This window comes from Gopherus flavomarginatus, chromosome 16 (assembly GCF_025201925.1).
Source record: "Gopherus flavomarginatus isolate rGopFla2 chromosome 16, rGopFla2.mat.asm, whole genome shotgun sequence".
Taxonomy (NCBI): domain Eukaryota; kingdom Metazoa; phylum Chordata; order Testudines; family Testudinidae; genus Gopherus; species Gopherus flavomarginatus.
The window spans coordinates 5,341,170-5,362,855 of NC_066632.1; the positions used below are offsets into that span (position 1 = coordinate 5,341,170).

The 21,686-nt window shown below is 50.2% G+C and overlaps 2 protein-coding genes and 1 pseudogene across 6 annotated transcripts in view; 1 reads left to right on the plus strand and 2 right to left on the minus strand.

Annotated features, from left to right (window-relative positions):
* Nucleotides 1-5,500, plus strand: part of LOC127035293 (uncharacterized) — a 67,547-nt gene extending 62,047 nt beyond the window's left edge. Inside the window, exons 5-6 of the mRNA XM_050925009.1 lie at nucleotides 4,593-4,848; nucleotides 4,969-5,500. Of these exons, the coding sequence (XP_050780966.1) occupies nucleotides 4,593-4,848; nucleotides 4,969-5,058 (346 nt within the window). The 3' untranslated portion in view covers nucleotides 5,059-5,500. The remainder of the gene's footprint in view (nucleotides 1-4,592; nucleotides 4,849-4,968) is intronic.
* LOC127035545 (adhesion G protein-coupled receptor E3-like) overlaps nucleotides 1-14,560 on the minus strand; it is a 91,581-nt pseudogene extending 77,021 nt beyond the window's left edge.
* LOC127035279 (maestro heat-like repeat-containing protein family member 2B) overlaps nucleotides 1-21,686 on the minus strand; it is a 108,631-nt gene that overhangs the window by 53,751 nt on the left and 33,194 nt on the right. For 4 of the 5 annotated variants that reach the window (XM_050924973.1, XM_050924974.1, XM_050924975.1 and 1 more), the window contains one exon: nucleotides 20,990-21,634. In XM_050924973.1, the coding sequence (XP_050780930.1) occupies nucleotides 21,537-21,634 (98 nt within the window). In that variant the 3' untranslated portion in view covers nucleotides 20,990-21,536. Of the gene's footprint in view, nucleotides 1-2,296; nucleotides 2,407-20,989; nucleotides 21,635-21,686 lie in introns of those variants that run through there. The other variant, XM_050924971.1, reaches the window with a different exon arrangement.

Genomic DNA, 21,686 nt, shown 5'->3' on the forward strand with positions numbered 1-21,686 from the left:
CCCAAGTAAGGTTCTGATGTATAGACCCAAACTCTGCATCAGTTCCACTGGGATTCCATCTCCTGACTGATTGTGCTGGGGGCTCTGCCTGTCTCCAGCACTCAGGACTCTGAGCTACCACCATCACCTGGAAATCCCGACCAGTTCAAACCTCATGGAGTGGGTGAGATCCATCTCTCTCTCTGTTTTCTTTTCTACCTCAGGTATTAACCTTTAAAATGTAACAGTTATGTTTGTTTAGCCTCCTGGTGTAGTTATCACTATGATTCAATACATAACTTCTATAGTTCAGCTGGTTGCTTCTCTCTCTTCTCTGAATTTTAATCTTTTGTGTTTTAGCTTTCCCCATTTACTCTGCAGCGACGCTTCTTGTACTTAAGCTAAAGATCCCTGTAGTGCCCCCAAAATACTGTGGGGTTTGCTCATCAAGTGGGTTACTACCAGTACAATTGTAATGTGAAAATGGGATAGAGATGTGTTAAACTTGGGGAACATGGGGGTGGGGGAGGGAGCTGAAAGTGCGGCTCAACCCAGCTGATTGAGTAGAGGAACGCATGAGGGGATCAGCTGGAGAGTGCTGATTGACCTGATCCTCTCAGACTTGCTCTGCTAGTGTGTGTGTGCACATGTTCATCTAGTTCTAGGGCTGGAGGAACCCAGCCCTGGGGAACCTAGGTCCTGCAGGGTAGCTCCATTGGGAGGAGACTTGCAGAAGGAAGGAGTAGAGCTCCATATGAACACACAAGCGACTTTCACAGCACGTTGATAGAATTACAGAACCCCTCCCCCAGAAGAGTAACCCTGATAAATGAGCCAACCTCCAAAGTGACAGGCACAACTGGGAACAGCATACAAAAAGCCCTTTTCCTTCCTCAGGAAAGCTGGATCCCAGGCATGTTGGTTAATGCTGCTGGGAGAATGCTTTAGGTGAAAAACTGCTGTAATAATTGATTTTAGACGCTAAGAAGCATATTATGATTTTCATGTTATATGTAACCAGTTCTGTTTCCATGATCTTGACTCGGTACCTCTTAAATCTTAATCTTTGATAATAAATTTAGGATTATTCCACTATACTTATGTCTCAGTGATGTGAGCTTATAAAGATCTGATCCTGAGCTGTACCAATCAGCTGTTCCTCGGTAATTTCTGTGAGTGTCCTGTAACAGTAACCTGATGCTACTGGGGGACACTTTCAGAGGGGCCTGGGGGCTGTGGTGCAACTAGTGTTACCGTGCAAGGCAGAGCAAGGGCTGGCAGAGCCCTATGGAGATTGGTAGGCTGGCTTACAGACCGGTGGTGTTATGCTTGATTAGATATCAGCTTCATGAGAAAATTTTCCTCCTGATCAACTATTCTCCATGTGCACTGGACGCAGGAGAAGTAGGAATCAGCTAAATCTGCAGCAAGGGAGATTTAGGTCAGATATTAGGAAAAACTTTCTAACTATAAAGGTAGTTAAGTTCTGGAATAGGCTTCAAAGGGAGGTTGTGGAATCCCTGTTATTGGAGGTTTTAAAGAACCTATTGGACAAAGCTGTCAGGGGCGGTCTAAGTATAGTGCTGGATGGGATGATATTTCTAGGACCCTCTCAGCCCTATATTTCTAGGATTCTCTGAACTGTGGAGTTTAACTGGTGAGCTCCGCAGTGAACTGCCCCATCAGCCTTCACCCAGCTCTAGTCCAATGTGAATTATTAACAAAATGAACTGGTCCCCGACATGAAGACGTCACAAGACCAGTGAACACAGCAGGACATTCCCTATCAGAGATACCCAATGACAGTCGTTCCCTTGTAGTGCAGTGGGGGAAACTAGGGAATCCAATGGTTCCTCTCGGATAAAGTCTTGCAGGAGGACACAAACAGGGACTTGGCTTAGAAAAGCAGAGATGCCTTCCCTCACACACTATTACAGGCACCTATCCTAAGTCTGTAAGTAAACGGACACAGTTCACAGACAGCCTTCTGACCCAGAAATAGGCTAGACAGGAGGGAGGATAACTCACCAGAACACAGTCCATTCCACTTACAACCCAGAATTCATCAGCAACACTGAATTCCCAGAAAAACAAAGAAGAGAATATGACTAAGAACCAAACCCCCGATCACTAGCTACAGGGATTAGCTCTAACTTTGTGGGGATCCCGGAAGAGTGATTAGAGATCCTAGAGAGGCGTTGAGCTGAAGTCTTCCAGCTCCAGAGAGAAAGGGCAAGGGAGGAAGCCCCCACATCATGGTTACAGTGGACATTGAAGAAGCCCCAATTTCTCTGAAAAACGAAATCAGGCCTCTGAATTGAAACAGATACTTCAAACAGTTTAATAGGAAATGTGTACACAGTATATACAAAATCTGGAGCTGAGTTATTTACATATGACCTTGTTTGTGAGATACACGGCCAGCACCTGAAAAAGAAATGTGAAGAGTCATCAGGATTTGTCCAGTTCCCCTTAATACACATAAACAGAGTGGAGAATACTAGGGAATAACAACATGAGAACATGGACCGGGGATAAGCTGCTGGATACGGTAGAGAAAACAATCACCAAAACAGGAAACACTACAAGATTAGGGGAACCCATATTACTTAATAGAGTCACTTTTGAATTAGCAGAATGTGTCACTTCAACAGGGGTCTCTATTGATTTCCTTCCAATAGTCAACTGTTACATGAACATTGTCTCCCCATTGAGAACTATAAGCAACAACATCCCAGACTCCTTCTGAGTTTCACCCTCCTCTGCTAACTGCTGCCTGGTGAATCCTCACAGGCCCTGAACCAGGGGGACAGTGAATTGGAGAATGAGGTGGTGATGGAGACTAGAAACCTGATCATTTAGTGACCTTTTGCTATGAGATGGAGGATCATAGTAGCTAACTTTGGAGGAGGAGTTATATCTGCTGAGTGCCTTCTCTGAAGGGCAGAGCATCCTTATCTCCCAATAACACCAGTGGGAGTTTGAGAACACTCAGCAACTCATAGGCTTGGGAAAGACAAATACAAAGGCCTTGGGCGGCTAGAGTTAAGCACTGAAATCTGCAGGTAGAAGCCTAAATACCCATTATAACCACCTGCAGAGGTCCTGATTAGGGCATTTAAATCTCTATCAGCATTGTGGTGTTTCAAATAGATATTTGAAAAACAAGGGGACTGATGTTTAAAGGCATCAGACAACTTGATGCCAGGTGAGTGGGTTTTCCAACCCCGGATACCTAAACTCAGACTCCTAACAACCACGGGTCGGTGCATCAATAGGGGTGGGGTTAGTTGTAAAGTCACTCTTTTGCTGCCCTATGTTGCAGTGGAGCAGGGCAAAGTAGCCATAAAGCTGCCCTAAGAGGCAGCTAGGAATTCCCCAGCATGTGCAAATCCCTAAGACCCAGAGAACCAACATACAGAATGTATAGCCAGTGTAGCTGGCTGTATGTCACCAACTCCTAGCTTCCCACCCAAGTATATTGGGTGTGAGCTGGGAACAGAAGATGGCACACACAGTGTGCATTGTGCTATAGCTATCTCCAGTGCAGCAATGGATGTTACGAGACAGCATAACTTAGAACAACACAGAGCCTAGAGCTCAGCTGTATTTGAGGATCTGGGCTAGTACTTGGCTGTTACTATAGTAATGACCCCTGAGCAAGCAGTATAATGTACATGCTTATCACGGAGCTTGTCCAGAGGCTGCATGTCCATCAGAATGACTAGATGTCCTGCTGTGTAATAAAAATGCTTTGAGTAATAAAAATCAACACAAGCTTCTTTACAGGGCCTGATCCTTCTCTCACTTACAGCATCTGAGCAGTAGGACAACGGCGAATACTGCCCAGTATTATAGTTGCCTCTGTCTTGTTTCAATTTTGGGTAGCAGGAGCGAGGAGTGTAAAGGCCCTACTGTCAATCAAAAGTTAACCCCACCCCTTGACCCAATAAGCCCTGCCCACCGGTCATCAGAAGCCCCACCCCATGGGGGCATTACTTCCGGGGTCAAGGCGGACACATGACCAGAAGCACGGTGTGTCATGTGACCCCTCTAAGAACTCCTTCCACTATACCAATCAGGATAGGTTTTGCCCCGATAGGAACGCCCTGAGAGAAGATTTAACCAATCAAGGGGAGTTCTGGGGTTTGTGTGACCCCTCTAAGAGCTCCTCCTACTGCCCTCTACCAATCAGGAGGGGCTTCAGCCACTAGAAACCACCCTGAGAGGAGATTAGACCAATTGGGGGGAATTCTGGGACGGGTTGACCATCCAGAAGTGGTTCGTATGAGCCCTCTAAGAACTCCTCCCACCACCCTCTACCAGTCACGATGGATTTCGGCTGCAGAGGACTGCCCTGAAAGGAGACTTGACCAAAATAGGGCAGGTTCTGGGATGGTGCGACCACCCAGAAGAGGGTCGTGTGACCCCTCTAAGAACTCCTCCCAATGCCCTCTGCCAATCAAAGTGCAGCACCATCACCCCATAAGTCTCAGTGCTGGGCAGAGGAAGCCATCTCTTACCAAGAGGACGTGTTTCAGAAATTGTGGAAAGGCTGAGAGGAAACGTGGACTCCTTTACCACCCCCCTGAGAACTTCAGATTTTGTTTTAGCCCCACGGACCTTTGGACTTGTGTGGAGAATTGCTACAGCAGCAACAGTTCCGAAGAGGATGAAGGAGCAGCTGAGGGGATTCCTTTGGCCCAGCCATTGATGGATATGCCAGAACCTGAACCTGAAGCCCAACCATTCATGAGACACCCCGATGAGCATGGTGGCCTCTCATTGTCCTCCACGCTGGAGGAGGAAGGCGATCATTGCTTGGGGGAGTTACCGGCGGACAAGCTGAACAGAAAAGATGTCACTCAGGTAGATGAATGTTTAAGAAGCAACAGTTGATGATGAGGTGTAATGAGCTTAGGAACCTGGGGTTGTGTAAATCTAAAAAACAAGCAGTGAGAACTTACATTTGTTTCTTGTCTGAGACAGCTCGATGATGCCTTTCTAGAGGACCCAGAGGCCCTGGACAACATTGCATCAAGTAGCAAAGATGAACCGGGCCCGCCTTGTTTTTGCTGAATGCTGCTAAAAATTGTTGAAGAGGACTTCGAGGATGAAGGTTATGAGTTTAGGAGAAGGTTTGGCATAGAACTCGCTGAGCCAGTGCCACATCGTGAGCATAAAAATTTATGTGGGCTGTTGTATGAGTTGCTGTTTGTCCTGTTCTTAATCACTGTCTTAGGGAAAAGCTTTTTGAAGATTGTGAGGGCTGTGTCATAGATGCCCCAGCCCAACAGCACCATGACCGTGTGATTTGGACTTCAACTTTATACGTAAATTTGTAAATTTAAATATGTAAATTAAAAAAAACATCTATTGAAAGGGGCTTTGTGACTATCTGCATTTCTGTTAGAAGGTATCTGGCCCTTAAGTGAGCTAAAAGTTTTAATGGAGCCTCTTGGTTTCTTTTCAAGGAGCTGTATGTCTTTTAAATTAAAAAAAATGGTTTGTGAGAATCTAATTTTTGTGTTTTTGTGTAAAAAAGACATCCATTTACAGCAAAAAGCTGAAATGTATGTTGTGGGAGGGGGAAAATCCTAAAAATGTGTTTACAGTGTAACCATTCTGCCCATCAGAGTTGGCAACAACAAGGACTGGATTCAGTATCTAGGAACTCCACACAATGCAAAACTGGCTCAAGCCCCAAGCAGTGGGGCACTGAGACTCCCCTACTACAAGCTAAAATCACCACTTACTGTGTTAAGTTGTAGGGGGACCTCAGTACTTGTTCACCATTAGCCCAAAATGAATTCCGCTCTGCAGTCTGTAACCAAACTCCTCTTGGACTCAAAATTAGCACTAACATTATGCAGTAGAGACAATGGAATTGGGGGATGGGTCAGTACATCATCAGGTACAAACACCTGTCCCCAGTCTCTCTCAATTTACTGAGTTTTGGAACCCATGTCCCTTGCCTAGCGAGTGCTACTTAGTTGATGGCGAGTCCCTCCATCATAAAAGGCCAAGTACAGTTTCACTGTCCTTGATTCACATAATCAGGATAACAACACTTTATTCTTTCTGCCTCAATAACAGAGAAACTGGGGATCCCACAGCAGCCAAAGTGACAATTTGGGCTACTGTGGGCTCATGATCAGCCCCTGACGTTCTTTTCCACAACTCACCACCAGATGTCAGGGTAGATCTCATCCTGACTCTGCTTACAACAGTAAAACAAACAGGGATGGTTCAGACATGTGCTTGAGTACAATAGAGTTGACTCATTCTGTTGAACTGAATGGTTTTAACCACACCCCCACTGAATAGCGAAGGTAATTGTGATTACTTACCCTTGTTGCCATAGAGATAAATTTGACTGGTGTGCACCCATAGTAAGGGAGGTGAGTGGGTGAGTTCTGATTAATATGAAATGAAATGAAACCTCAGGAATTCGCAGATGCTGTTGGACAGTTTAAATATAACCCCTGGAGTTGATAGAGCACTACTGGACAGTTTAAAGGACCCAGGAGTTGGCAGAACTCTATTGGACAGTTTAAATATGATCTGGGCGTTGTCTGAATGCTATGGGCACTCTTTCTAGCAATTCAAAGCCATTAAAAGTTTAAATTAATATATTTACAAAAAACAAACAAACACCCCCCCGCACACGCACACACAAGGGTCTAAGCCAAAACTGAAATGTCTCAAGGGTTCACAAACCTTCACCATACTTAGAACGAGCATTTGCTCTAAAGACAATCAAACATTTAAAATCTCTGGGGGGCTTATTACGGTTGTGATACAACCATTTTATTTCAACTGCCACCCAAACTTTATGCATGAAAGAAACATGTTTTAAAAAACAAGCCCCAAAGAGATGTACTGATATCTGCAAAAAGTCCCCACTTGGGAATGGGGACAGTTACATTAAGGATTCACTGTTTAATACTGTAAGAAGGCCCTACAGAAAAATATATTTTAACTAAAAGAAAAAAATATACTGAAAGCAGCTCAGTTGTGCAGACAGCTTAATTCTTCCACCCCACCTCACAAAAGGGAATGTTAGGAAGGGGCCTAAAGTCCTTAAGTATCTAGTATTTCAGAGTTGTAGAGATCAAATCAACCTGCTAGCTACTATTTTGAAGTCTGTTTGAAACAAAGGATTAGGATGATATAAAAACCTCAGGTATTTTGGAGACTTTTTTTTTTTTTTCCAACAGAAACTCTCTTGAATGGCTGCTGGACTGCAAGAGGAGGTATGCTTCCTGTTTTAAACTCTGAAAATATACACAGGGCCGGTGTAAGGAAGTTTTGCGCCCTAGGTGAAACTTCCATCTTGGCCCCCCCAACCCTGCAGCAGCTCCCATTTGTCCTGAGGCGCCCCCCCCCTCGCGGCAGCTTCCCGCCCCCTCAGCAGCTTCCCATTCCCAGGCCCGGGGAGCCCTGCGGTACCTCCCCACCCTAGCTCACCTCTGCTCCACGTCCTCTCCGAGCACGCGCTCCTGCTCTAATTCTCCTCCCAGGCTTGCAGCGCCAAACAGCTGATTGGCGCCGCAAGCCTGGGAGGCAGGAGAAGTGAAGCAGCGACTGCACGGTGGAACCCCCGGGCTGTTGGCAGTGGTGCACTGACCCAGGGGAACCCCTGGGCTGCTGGCTGCCGGCGGCAGCGCGCTGACCCCAGGGAACCCCTGGGCTGCCGGCGGTGGCGCGCTGACCCCGGGGAACCCCTGGGCTGCCGGCGGTGGCGCGCTGACCCCGGGGAATGCAACTCAGACTCCCTCTCCCTCCCAGGGCAGCGACCGCTGAAACACTTAAAAAAAAATAGAAGGCGCCGCTTTTTGGTGCCCTAGGCAACTGCCTAGTCCACCTAAATGGTAGCATCAGCCCTGCCAATCGCTACTAACCTTTTTGGTGAAAATTGGAACCAAAAAGGTCAGTTAGCACTTCTGCCTCCCCCTCCTCCATTGACTAATGGGCCTACCCTGTCCCTGCCCTTACTCTTGCTTCTAATGTATTTGGAGAATGTTTTTCTCAGTCCTTTGTGTAAGATGAGGGAAGGTTATATATAAAGATGCATGAAGCAGAATATGGACTCCAGGCAGGACCCTGTTTGTTACATGAGAGAGAGATGTGGCGCTTTGTAAAGCTCCAGTCCTCTTTTCTTCTGTTCCCATAACAGTCCACACCAGCTCCTGCCCCTCTTTTACCTCTGAAGTTTTCTGGAGTGGGTTGTGCTGAAATGTGACCATTTCAAAATTCAGATCAAGTTAAGTCTGACTATGAAAAACAAAAGTACAAAACACTACTGCACCCACACACAATCAGAGAAAGAGTTTTCTTTGGCTGTGATGCTGCAACCAGCTTAGCACAGGTGTACCTCTGTGCCTACACAAAGCTCATTACAAATGATCAGAGCCATAATCTGTAAGCTGTTTGGGGCAAGGGCTATCTTGGTATCTGTTATGTATGGAACTGAGCATGTTCTTAAGTGCATTACATTTGCACTTCCTTTCCAAAAAGCCTTTACCTCTGGTTAAGCCAAAGCATGAACAACTGCCTCTAGCAAGGAATTCATTTGAAAGTAATGAGCAACTGCAAAAGGGAAGGAAGAGAAAAGTATTTATAATAGAAGTGGGAATGCAGCATCACATCAGGATGCGCCTGCTCCCACTCTGCTCATAAGTAAGTTTGGAAAGTAGTAGTTTACTGGGAAAAATCTGTTTCATTTTGCAGGGGAAAAAGGTGGGGCTACACTAACGCATCTACCTAATAAAATAAGACTCGTGAAATTATGCAAAACTTGTTCTTTCCTTTTTCTGAAACTGGCATTCACAGGCCCTGCATCATTCACAGTGTAGTAATGAAATGAAATGAAAACATTTTTGATTGCTCAGCAAAAGTTTTGTTTCTAGTAAAACACTATGACCGTACTTTACGTACTCAAGCACATAGGGGACGAGCTATATATTCCCAGGAGGGGCCCGGACCCAGCTCCACCAATATTTGGGGCTGGGTGTCCCCCCGGCCCCACTTGCCAGCCCCCTCCCCCAAATGTCCCCTGGCCCCAACTTGCTGCTTCCACGGACAGCCCCCGGAGCAGAGCATCTCTGACTCCTCCGAGCTGCTCCGTGCTGCCTCCCTGCAGCAACTGCTGCCCCGCATCTTGTCTGGCAGGGCAGACTGACTCTGAGCCTGCCCTTCCACCTCAGACAGGCGGCGCGCTGACCCGGGGGACACCCTGGGCTGCCAGCTGCCGCCGGCAGCACCAGCCAGTCAACCATTTAAAAAAAATTTGGGGGTGCTTTTTGGCGCCCCCAAATCTTGGCACGCTAGGCAACTGCCTAGTTCGCTTAAATGGTTGCACCAGCCCTGAATATATATTATATAATATCACTCGTTGGCTGTGCTGTCTTAGTAAATAATGATGTCTGTGTTTATTGCAGTGTGATCTGTTTAGCATGGAACCAGTAACTCTAAATTGCATTTCATCACCAGGCCAAGGTAAAAACCATTTTAACTGTAGTTTTGCTTATAACTTCAGGTACCACACAGGTTGTGTAGGGATTTGGGGCTAATACTAACTAAGAGTTTTTTGCTTGTTCTTTAATCCAAAGGCCCAAACACACATGGGGGAAACAGAACAAGCATATGCCTGCAATTTATCCTGTAGTAGAAGGTAACTTTCTGCAATTGGCTTTTAAGTGCATGTGGGTTTATTGAAAACTACTTTGTTGCAAACTGTGTTTTAAACTCTCTCTCTCTGTAAAACATAGGTGGGATTTTTTTTTTAAAGTATATGGCTGCAAACTGATGGTCATGGTGTGTTTCAAACTAATAAAATGGTTTTTTTTTTGTGTACAAAATGTGTTTTAAACTGGATTTTAAAAGTTGAGTTTAAAAGCAGTTTGGTTTTTATTTTGCAAAATGAGGTGTATTTAAAAATATGTTTGTAGGTTTGTTGTTTTAAAGTGGTAGAAATAAACTCAAAACTCCTGTTTGTTGTACAGCCTGAAATGGATTATTTTGTTTTAAAGCTATGACTTTTTATATAGAAAAATACCCTAATGAATATTTTATTTTTAAGTTTACAGGACAGTTTCATGTGATTTATAATAGTAATAATAATAATATTCTCTGCTCCACAAACCTATCTAATACCAGCGGCATGAGAGACCCTGACGAACTCTATCAGTACCTGTTTTGCCCCAACTACAAGGTTTCATCCTGCGAGTTTATCGACGATGAAACAGCATGAGTGTCTTGGCAGGATGCAAAAGACCGGTACTCTGTCTCTGGAAATACCAATGTTTTCTTAGCCTGTTTCACCACTGCTTATGCCCACTTAGAACTATACAACTTGCTAGATAGGTTGCAAGAGCGGTGCCCGTACCATGACACAGACTTGGTGATATTTGTGAAAAGAGAGGGTGACTGGAATCCCCTTCTGTGGGATTATTTAGGGGACCTCACGAGCAAGATCCCACCAGATCAACACATCACCGAGTTTGTGTCGGCAGGCCCAAAAACATATGGGTATAAGCTGTCAGGAGAAAAGGCCTGCATGAAAGTCAAAGGTATTACCCTGAACATAGCGAACTGTGAAAAGATCAACTTGGACAGTTTGCAAGATCTAGTCCTGGACTATTGCACAGGCCTGTGAAAAAACACCTCCAAAAAGATAGAGGTGCAGCAGCCCTCTATCATAAGGAACAAAAATCAATGGTAAATAGAGACAAAACCCCTTAAGAAAACACAGAAAGTCGTTTCCAATAAGAGGGTCCTAGGAGAAGAGTTTAAAACCCTGTCCTACGGCTTTTAAAATGGATCCGAGGTGGAAACACTCCTTTTCTGCAACTCTTGCGGGGCCTAGCAACTGAGGGAAAAGTTACTTTATAAAAAATGTGTTGGATAACGCCAAACAAATGTTGTCTGTTATGCCTGAGAGTATTGGATAACATGGCTATAAAAATCATTGCAAGATACGCATGTCTGGGCTTGTTGAAACATGTTTTGAGCAAGGCTAGATATGCCCAAGAATTTAAATTTAGTTTTTACAAAATTCATCACCATCCGGTCGTTTTGCACTATGTCGTTAGAATACAAGTTTAAAATCCAATCAAGAGATAAACCCTTGCTACGATGATGTAAGAAAAACACGCAATGATCGCTGCAGGCAACAGAGTGAGGGTCTTGTAATTGTCTATTGTGAAACACATTGTCCGTGGCATTTTTGTTTAAAAATGTCATAAAGCTTTTAGGAAACAACACGCTATTCGGGGAGGTGCCCGTATGAGTCAAAAAACTCTCCAAGGTTACACTTCGTCAGATACAAGGTGAGCCAGGATTCACCAGATTGGTTACATGGATGCGTGTTGACCACTAAACCTAAGGGTGGCTGAGACTGATTGCTGCCAGGGAGCCAATCATAAGGGGATTCTTTTTTGTGTAAGAGGTCGTTGATGAGACACGTGAGAGCTGCACGGTGCCCATGTTCACATATAGCCAAGCAGAACATTTCTTCTCTGATTTGTCTCTATGACGTTGTCAAAAACCCCATACACGATCATAGTGATGGTGATGGTTAAAGCCATCCCCAAACCTATTTCTGCTCTCAGGTTCCCAGTTTTAATCAGGGAACAGTGATCAGCGCATTCCTGGTCGGGAGACAGGTCAAAGGCAAACAAGATGTAACCCTGTGCAAACTCCTCACGGTTGATTAACAGAGAACGATCTTTCATGTGTTTATCAGCTGTCTGTGCCAGATTCATGTATTCTCTCACGCAGCGTCCTGCCTCAAAGCCTGGTTGCAGAGCCTTGGTTACAGAATATTTCACCCACGCCAGCCCCGTACATCCAGGAAGGGCATATCCCGTCTGGGCTTTGTAATAGTTCCTGTAGATGGTGGGGTCGCTGTAATTTTTTAGGATCGCCATAATGTGTTGCTTTTTAGAAACCTTGCTCTCTCCGGGGACACTGGTGCACCTTGATGATCACCTTACCAAAGCGAAATAAGACGTGTCTGTTCTGATCTGTCTTTATTTCAATGGTAATGGTATCGATGTGGTTTTTTCTGACAGGAACGTAATGAGGTTTATCGTAGGTGATGTGACAAACTCCTTGTTCCTTCCTTGGACAGGGACACAGCGTAACAGGGGAACAGAAAAGTCCCCCACAAACTGGTGTTCTACAATATCTGTGAACAGACACAAAAAGTTAAAAGCCCTGTGATGTCTGCTGAGAAGGGGAATTTTTAGACGCTGTGCTTGGGGCCCAAACCTAAATGTTAGCTAGCTCCCCGCTGGTAGAAAACATATAAGTAAAATTGGTGGATTTAAGACTAACTTTTCTACCCACAGAGTTGTAGTTCATGACCACCTCAGGTGGTTTGGGATGATGAGCCACAGTACTGTTCATACGATCCAATAATTCGGGTATGGACAAGTAATAATCTCGTCGCAGGATAAAATTCCATGCCATATCTCCAAAGGTGATTTCAAAAGAGGTGTCTTTGTTGATAGTGTTCCGGCTGTGCGGGTATTGTATTTCCACTAACTCTACCTCCCAGGCACTCCAGAGATTCTAGGGCTTAATTAGCCATATTGTAAAATTCAAGCTGTGTTTTGAGGAAAAACTGCAGAGCTGGCATTGCTGGGCAAAGTAATGTAGAATCCGCTGTCGCTCATTTTTTCTCTCTGTCTTTGCAGGAGGAATCTTTTTGTTTGTTTGTTTTGTTCATGTCTAAATGTCACAGACTTGAAAAGCTTCCACCCAGCTGTTAAACTTATTACCCCCCCAACCATTTCACCAGTAGCTGCTTTTTTCTCCCTTTTCCTTTATTCGCTAGAACTTTTTTGATCCTGTAAATCCTGTCTTGTTTGGGGTTTACTTTCTGTAATTCTTCATGGTAAAAAGGTTTGTTTAAAAATTCTTTCCACCGATGGGTTTGTAATTGTTGAGGCATGACCTTTGCTAAAAATAGCTTTAAAGGTCTTGGGTACCTCACCACTCGTCTTGTCTTTTAGGCCTAAGGCCCAGGCATATTTGGAAAGAATGTCTATCACCTTTAAGATGTATTTAAAGCCTCTGTTGTGTTTGGAGAACCGGCGCACATCTACCAAATCTGCCTGCCATTGCGCGTCCACATCTGAAACAATGGTCTTGTTTCTTTTAAAACGTATTTGAGCTGGTTTGTGTAAAGTGTAAGCCTCCTGGTGTGAAAGCCAAGCCGTTGCCTGTCTTCTATTTAAAGTTTTACTATGCTTTTTGGCCACTTGAAAAAGAGGATTCACCCTGCCAAAGATCCCAACTTCCCTGGGTGTATAATATATTTTCTTTAACAGAGCCATCTGTGGAGACAGGACTGTTCTGGTACCGTCTTTTACTAACACAAGTATGGAGGGGTCATATGGACACATTTAAATAAGTTTAATTAATTGCCTGGTTTAACACAACCTTTGACAGCCGCCTGTAAAAATGGACACTATGACCCCTACAACGAGGGACTCTGAGCTGATTCATTCTTCTATTTTGTCCTTTTCTGGATTTTCCTCTCGAGATCTGCGTCTCAGACAGGAGCAAAAACAGCTGATGCACAACAGGGCTACCGATGTGTAAGTTCTCAAAGACCTCTTGAAAGGCATCGTCGAGCTGTTGAGAGATTTTCAGACAAAAAACAGTGTTAGCCCCCCACTGCTTGTTCTTAGATTTATGCAATGCCAAGTCGATTCTTAACCTCATTATACCTCCATGATTAACCGTCGCTTCTTAATCATTCATTTACCTGAGTGACGTCTTTCCCATTCACCTTGTCCGCTGGTGACTCCCCCAAGCCATGATCGTCTTCCAACTTTGGGGCGGTGGACAATGAGAGGCCATCACACTCATCAGGGTTCTTCACGAGGCAGGGTCGGCTCTAACATTTTTGCCGCCCCAAGCGAAAACGAAGAGCCCCCGCCCCCCCCCGAGCATCGCGTCGTCCAAGTCCCCACTCCGCCGAGCGCGGTGTCGTCCAAGACCCCGCCCCCCGAACATCGCATTGCCCAAGTCCGAGTCCCCTGAGCGTCACGTCGCCCAAGTCCCCCCTCAAGTGTCGTGTCGCCCAAGTCCCCACCCGCCGAGCGTCGTGTCGCCCAAGTCCGAGCCCCCCCAAGCGTCGCATCCCCCAAGTCCCCACCTCCCAAGTGTCGCCTCGCCCAAGTCCCTGCCCCCCCGAGCATCGCCTCGCCCAAGTCCCTGCCCCCGAACGTCGCGTCGCCCAATTCCTCGCCCCCCCAGCGTCATGTTTTGCCGTCCAAGTCCCCGCCCCCCCGAGCGTTGTGCCACTGAAGCCCTCCTCAGCCGAGCGCTGCGTCACCCAAGTCCTTGCCACCCAGCATGGCGCCACGCCTCCCAAGCCCCGCCTCCCCCCAGCGCCGCCTGGCCGAACCAAAAAAAACCAAAGCCAAACCCCAAGTGTCGCCCCGTCCCAAGGTGCTGCCCCAAGCATGTGCTTGGTGGGCTGGTGTCTGGAACCGGCCCTGTCACGAGAGTTCTGGGTCGGGTTCCGAGGTATCTATCAATGGTCGAGTCAAAGGGCCCTCCTCGGAAAAGACGGTTACTCACCTTTGTAACTGTTGTTCTTCGAGATGTGTTGCTCACATCCATTCCAGTTAGGTGTGCGCGCCGCGCGTGCACGTTCGTCGGAAACTTTTTACCCTAGCAACTCCAGTGGGCCGGCAGGTCGCCCCCTGGAGTGGCGCCGCCATGGCGCTCAATATATATCCCTGCCGGCCCACCCGCTCCTCAGTTCCTTCTTGCCGGCTACTCCGACAGTGGGGAAGGAGGGCGGGTGTGGAATGGATGTGAGCAACACATCTCGAAGAACAACAGTTACAAAGGTGAGTAACCGTCTTTTCTTCTTCGAGTGATTGCTCACATCCATTCCAGTTAGGTGAATCCCAAGCCATACCTAGGCGGTGGGGTCGGAGTGAGAAGTCGCAGCCTGGAGCACTGCAGATCCGAAGGCCGCGTCCTCTCTCGACTGCTGGACCAGGGCGTAGTGGGAAGCAAAGGTGTGGACCGATGACCAGGTCGCCGCCCGACAGATTTCCTGGATGGGCACACGGGCGAGGAAAGCCAGCGACGACGCCTGCGCCCTGGTAGAATGCGCAGTCACCCGGCCCGAAGGGACGTGGGCCAAGTCATAGCAGGTCCTGATACAGGACGTTACCCATGAGGATAACCTCTGGGAGGAGATAGAAAGCCCCTTCATGCGGTCCGCTACCGCCACGAAAAGCTGGGGGGATTTGCGGAAGGGCTTGGTCCTCTCCACATAGAACGCGAGAGCCCTACGGACATCAAGCGAGTGGAGCTGCTGCTCCCTGCCTGAGGAGTGAGGTTTCGGGAAAAAAACCGGAAGGAATATCTCTTGGTTGATGTGGAAGGACGAGACTACCTTGGGGAGAAAGGCAGGGTGTGGCCTCAGCTGCACCTTATCTTTGTGGAAGACTGTATACGGGGGGTCTACCACAAGAGCCCGGAGTTCCGACACCCGCCTAGCTGAGGTGATAGCTACTAAAAAGGCAGTCTTCCAAGAGAGATAAAGTAGGGAGCAAGTAGCTAACGGCTCAAAGGGGGGCCCCATGAGCCGAGACAACACCAGGTTAAGATCCCAGGTTGGAGCAGGGAGTCGGACGTTAGGGTATAAACGTTCCAGCCCCTTAAGGAATCTAGACACCGTCGGGTGAGAAAAAACAGAGCGACCATCCCCACCCGGGTGAAAGGTGGAGATAGCTGCCAGGTGGACCCGCAACGACGATATCGCCAGACCCTGTTGTTTGAGGGACCAAACGTAGTCTAAGATATTGGCCACCAAAACTTCCATAGGGCGGAGATCTCTCTCCACGCACCAACAGGAGAAACGCTTCCACTTGGCCGAGTATGTCGCTCTCGTGGAAGGCTTCCTGCTGCCCAAAAGCACCTCCCGCACCGGTGTGGAGCAGCGCAGTTCAGAGCCGGTCAGCCACGCAGGAACCACGCCGCTAGGTGCAGCGACTGCAGGTCCGGGTGACAGAGAGTCCCGTGCTCCTGGGTAATCAGGTCCGGGTGAAGGGGCAGGGGAACTGGGCCGGCTATGGCCAGGTCCAGCAGCATGGGGTACCAATGTTGCCTGGGCCACGCCGGGGCTACCATGATCACGCGAGCCCTGTCCCTGCGCACCTTCAGAAGGACCCTGTGAACCAGAGGAAACGGGGGAAACGCGTAGTACAAGTGGGTCGTCCACGGAATAAGGAAGGCATCCGCTATCGACCCGAGCTCCCTGCCCTGAAAGGAGCAGAACGCCTGGCACTTCTTGTTCCCCCCGGACGCGAAGAGGTCCACACGGGGATAACCCCACCTCTGGAAGATGGAGAGAGCGACGTCCGGGCGAAGGGACCACTCGTGCGATAGGAAGGATCTGCTCAAGCGATCCGCCAGCGTGTTCCGTACTCCGGGGAGGAAGGAAGCCGTGAGGTGAATGGAATGGGCTACACAAAAGTCCCAGAGTCGCATCGCCTCGTGACACAGGGGAGAGGATCTGGTGCCGCCCTGCTTGTTGATATAGTACATGGTCGTCGTGTTGTCGGTAAACACCGCGACACAACGACCTCGAAGCTGGTGACAGAACGTTTGACAAGCAAGGCGGACCGCTCTCAACTCCCGCATGTTGATGTGCAACCTCACCTCCTGCGGGGACCACAGGCCTTGCGTTCTCAGGTTTCCCAGGTGGGCCCCCCAGCCGAGATCTGAGGCATCCGTTGTCAGGGACACCGAGGGCTGAGGTGGGTGGAAAGGGAGCCCCGCACACACTACGGACTGGTCTAGCCACCAGTCGAGAGAATCTAACACCCCTTGGGGGATCGTGATCAGCATGTCTAGCGGCTGCCTTGCCGGCCGGTAATGTTCGATGAGCCACAACTGGAGGGGCCTCATGCGGAGCCGAGCATAACCGGTCACAAACGTGCATGCTGCCATGTGGCCTAACAGGGTTAGACATGTCCGCACTGATGTCAAGGGGGCTGTCCGCAGTCGTTGAACGATCGCCGACAATGCCTGGAACCTCGGCAACGGCAGAAGAGCCCTGGCCACGGTGGCGTCCAGGACGGCCCCGATGAACTCCACCCTCTGCGTGGGGATCAGGGTGGACTTGTCCATGTTGATCAAGAGGCCCAAAGTAGCAAACAGGCCGGTGATCACGCGGACGTGGCTGCAAACTTGCAGTTCCGACGTGGCCCGAATTAACCAATCGTCTAGGTAAGGGAACACGTGGATACGACTGCGCCGAAGATGTGCCACAACGACTGCCATGCATTTTGTAAATACCCTCGGGGCCGTAGAAAGGCCAAATGGGAGGACTGCAAATTGGTAGTGAAGGGGGCCCACCACGAAACGAAGGAAACGTCTGTGGTGTGGCCAAATGGCAATGTGAAAATAAGCGTCCTGCATGTCGAGGGCGGCGTACCAGTCTCCCGGATCCAGGGATGGGATAATGGTCCCCAGGGATACCATGCGGAACTTCAACTTCACCAGGTATTTGTTGAGTTCTCGCAGGTCGAGGATAGGCCTGAGGCCTCCCTTGGCCTTGGGGATCAGAAAGTAACGGGAATAAAACCCCTTGCCCTTCTCGTTTTCCGGAACCGCCTCTACAGCTCCTTTGCTGAGGAGCGTCTGTACCTCCTGCCGAAGGAATTGCTCGTGAGAGGGGTCCCTGAAGAGGGACGAGGAAGGGGGGCGGGAAGGAGGAAACGATATAAACTGCAGGCGGTATCCCGTCTGCACCGTGCGTAAGACCCAGCGGTCCGATGTTATTTGGGTCCACGCCGGGAGGAAAAACGAAAGGCGGTTGGAAAACGGGGGGGAAGGATCCGTGGGGGAAACTGTTACTGCGCCCTCGGGCGCACCTTCAAAATGAAGGCTTGGGTCCAGGCGGGGGCTTAGAGGAGCCTTGATTCTGCCCCCCTTGGTTCCCCGAATGCCTACGCCTTCCATTCCTGCCACGGCGCCTATTAAGGTCCTGCCGTTGGCGGAACTGGGGATATGGCCTGCGCTGCTGTTGCTGCTGTGGCCGGAAGGGTCTGCGCTGCGTTCCCGGCGTGTGCATCCCGAGGGAGCGCATAATGACCCGATTGTCCTTTAGACTCTTAAGTCTGGGGTCTGTCTTTTCCGAAAACAGGCCCTGGCCTTCGAACGGGAGGTCCTGGATGGTATGTTGGAGCTCCGGAGGAAGGCCAGAGACCTGCAGCCAGGAGATACGGCGCATCGTTACCCCCGAAGCGAGGGTGCGGGCAGCCGAGTCTGCAGCGTCCAAAGAAGCTTGCAATGATGTACGCGCAACCTTCTTGCCCTCATCTAGGATGGCTGCAAATTCTTGGCGGGCGTCTTGCGGCAGCAGCTCTTTAAATTTGTCCGCTGCCACCCATGAGTTGAACGCGTACCTGCTGAGCAGGGCTTGTTGGTTCGAAACCCTGAGCTGCAGCGCCCCAGCCGAGTATACTTTGCGTCCAAGGAGGTCCATACGTCTGGCCTCCCTGGATTTGGGGGCTGGAGCTTCCTGCCCATGACGCTCCCTGTCATTTACCGACTGTACCACCAGGGAACACGGTGTCGGGTGTACATGGAGGTACTCATAGCCTTTAGAGGGGGCCATGTACTTCCTCTCGACGCCCCTCGCCGTAGGGGGGATGGAGGCCGGTGACTGCCAGATAGTATTGGCGTTGGCCTGGATCGTTCTTATGAAGGGTAGGGCGACCCTGGTGGGAGCATCCGACGAGAGGATGGTGACAATCGGATCCTCGATTTCCGAGACCTCCTCGGCTTGTAGGCTCAGATTCTGAGCTACTCGCCTAAGGAGGTCTTGGTGCGCCCTGAGATCCAGCGGGGGGGGGGGGCTACTGGAGGAGGTGCCAGCCACCGCTTCATCAGGGGAGGAGGATGAGGAGACCCCCGGCAAGAAAGTGTCCAATGGGGGGTCCCCCTCGGCCCTCGCCTCTGCCTCAGGAGCCAGAGCGGAGTCTTGCTGCTTGGACCCTTCCTCTCCATCCGGGGAGGGAGGGGGGCGAGACAACGAAGCCTCTGGCACCCTGTGCTCCGTCGTCGCAGGCCTAGCAGGAAGCTGTTGGGGGCCCTGGGCTTGATGGTATGCCCATGGGGTCCAAAACCCCCACTGCTGCGGGCCTTGGTCCTGTTGTGGCGGGTCTTGAAAGAGCGCCGCCTGCCGGTCAGTGCCCAGCGCATACCCGCTGTCCGTTTGCGACGACACCGACGGCTGCCTAGAAGGCCACGGCGGGGCCGACCCTGGCTGGTAAGGGTCTGCGCGGGTCGGCAGCGACGATCTTCTCGGTGCCGGGGATCGGTACCGGGAGTCATAGCGGTGCCGGGATCGGGACCGGGACCGGGTTCTGTCTCGGTGCCGGGATCTGGACCGGTACCGGCCGCCGCTTCGGTGCCGGGATCGGGACCGGGACCTGCCACCGACGCGGTGCCGGGAGGTCGACCGGGACCGGGACCTGCCACCAGCTCGGTGCCGGGAGGTCGACCGGTGCGGCGAGTGATGGCGGGACTGGCTCCTGGAGTCACGGTGCCGGTATCGTCGGCTGGAGTCAGACCGCGACCGTCTGGAGGTCGATCGGTGCCGCGAGTGCGACCGGTACCGCCGAGGGGAGCGGTGCCGGGACTGCGAGCGGCGATGAGATCTTGACCTGCCGTGACGTCGGGACCTGGACCGCGAGCGCGAGTCCCGAGACGGTGCCGACATCATGGGCTTGCCTCTAGATGCGACCCGCACTGGAGGTACTGGGGGTGGCAGCTGAGTAGGCTCTGTCAAGGCAATAAGGTCCCGTGCCGAGGCGAAGGTCTCCGGCGTGGATGGGACCAGTATCTCAACCCCAGATCTTATGGGGGAGCTTGGCGGCACCGGACTCGACGGACCCGCCGGGCCCGGAGTCGACGGTGCCGGCGGCGCCGTGGCCGATGTCGAGGCCGGGCGCTCCAGTCGGGTCTGCCTGGCTGGAGTAGCAGACGCTGACGGTCTTGGTTCTGCACCCGGTGCCGGAGAAGGTCGGCGCCGGGGAGTCTTTCCGGTGCCGGTGCGATCCGGTGCCGGCGCCGAGATGACGGCCTGCGAAGCCGCCGGGTCAAGTGCCGCCTCCATAAGGAGAGTCCGGAGCCTTTGGTCTCTCTCTTTTTTGGTCCTGGGCTTAAAGGCCTTGCAGATGCGGCACTTGTCCGATCTGTGCGATTCCCCCAGGCACTTCAGGCACGCGTCGTGGGGGTCGCTGGTAGGCATAGGCTTCTTACAGGCCGCACACTGCTTAAAGCCCGGCGAACCAGGCATGAGCCCGGTGCCGGGTGCCGGGAAGGGCTACAGCCCCCGGCGAACAACTATTTACAACACTATTTACACTTAATTACTTACTAACTATACTTAACGATCTAACTAACAACTATTAACAATAACGAGAGATAACAAGGAGAGCTAGGGACGTGGAGGACAGCTATGCCGCGCTCCACAGTTCCAACGACCGACACGGCGGTAAGAAGGAACTGAGGAGCGGGTGGGCCGGCAGGGATATATATTGAGCGCCATGGCGGCGCCACTCCAGGGGGCGACCTGCCGGCCCACTGGAGTTGCTAGGGTAAAAAGTTTCCGACGAACGTGCACGCGCGGCGCGCACACCTAACTGGAATGGATGTGAGCAATCACTCGAAGAAGAACTGTCACTGCTATAGCGCTTTATCCATACAAGCCCAAAGGTCCTCAGGGCTAAAACAAAATCCGAAGTTCTCAGGGGGGTGGTAAAGGAGTCCATGTCTCCTCTCAGCCTTTCCACAATTCATAAAACACATCTTCGTGGTAAGAGATGGCCTCCTCTGCCCAGCGCTGGGACTTATGGGGTGATGGTGCTGCACCCCGACTGGCAGAGGGCATTGGAAGGAGTTCTTAGAGGGGTCACACGACCCTCTTCTAGACGGTTCACCCCTTCCGAGAACCTACCCTATTTTGGTCAACTGTCCTCTTGGGGCAATCCTCTGCCGCTGAAACCCATCGCAATTGGTAAAGGGTGGTGGGAGGAGTTCTTAGAGGGGTCACATGAAGCACTTCCGGACGGGTCACCCCACCCCAGAATTCCCCTCAGTTGGTCAAATCTCCTCTTGGAGTGATCCCCAGTGGCTGAAACCCCTCCTGATCAGTAGACGGCAGTGGGAGGAGTTCTTAGAGGGGTCACACAAATAACTTCTGGACAGGTCACCTGCCCCGGAACTCCCCCTGATTGGTCAAATCTTCTCTCGGGGCATTCCTATCGGGGTGAAACCCATCCTGATTGGTAGAGGACAGTGGGAGGAGTTCTTAGAGGGGTCACATGACACATCTTGCTTCCGGTCATGTGTCCGCCTTGGCCCCAGAAGTAATACCCCATGGGTTGGGGCTTCCGATGACTGGTGGGCAGGGCTTATTGAGTCAAGGGGTGGGTTTAACATTTGATTAATGGTAGGGCCCTTATACTACTGGAGTGCCTTGTTCTGTTTGTCTCTGTTCCGCTTCATTCCTCAAGCACTCGACCAGAACAGATGTCACTTATGATCTCAGTTGCCACCAGCTGGACAGTGGAACTTGGGTCTTCCTCTAGGACCCGGAGAGCTGAAATTACAGAGGACATCACATTAGTGAACAGACTGTCAAATCACAGCTA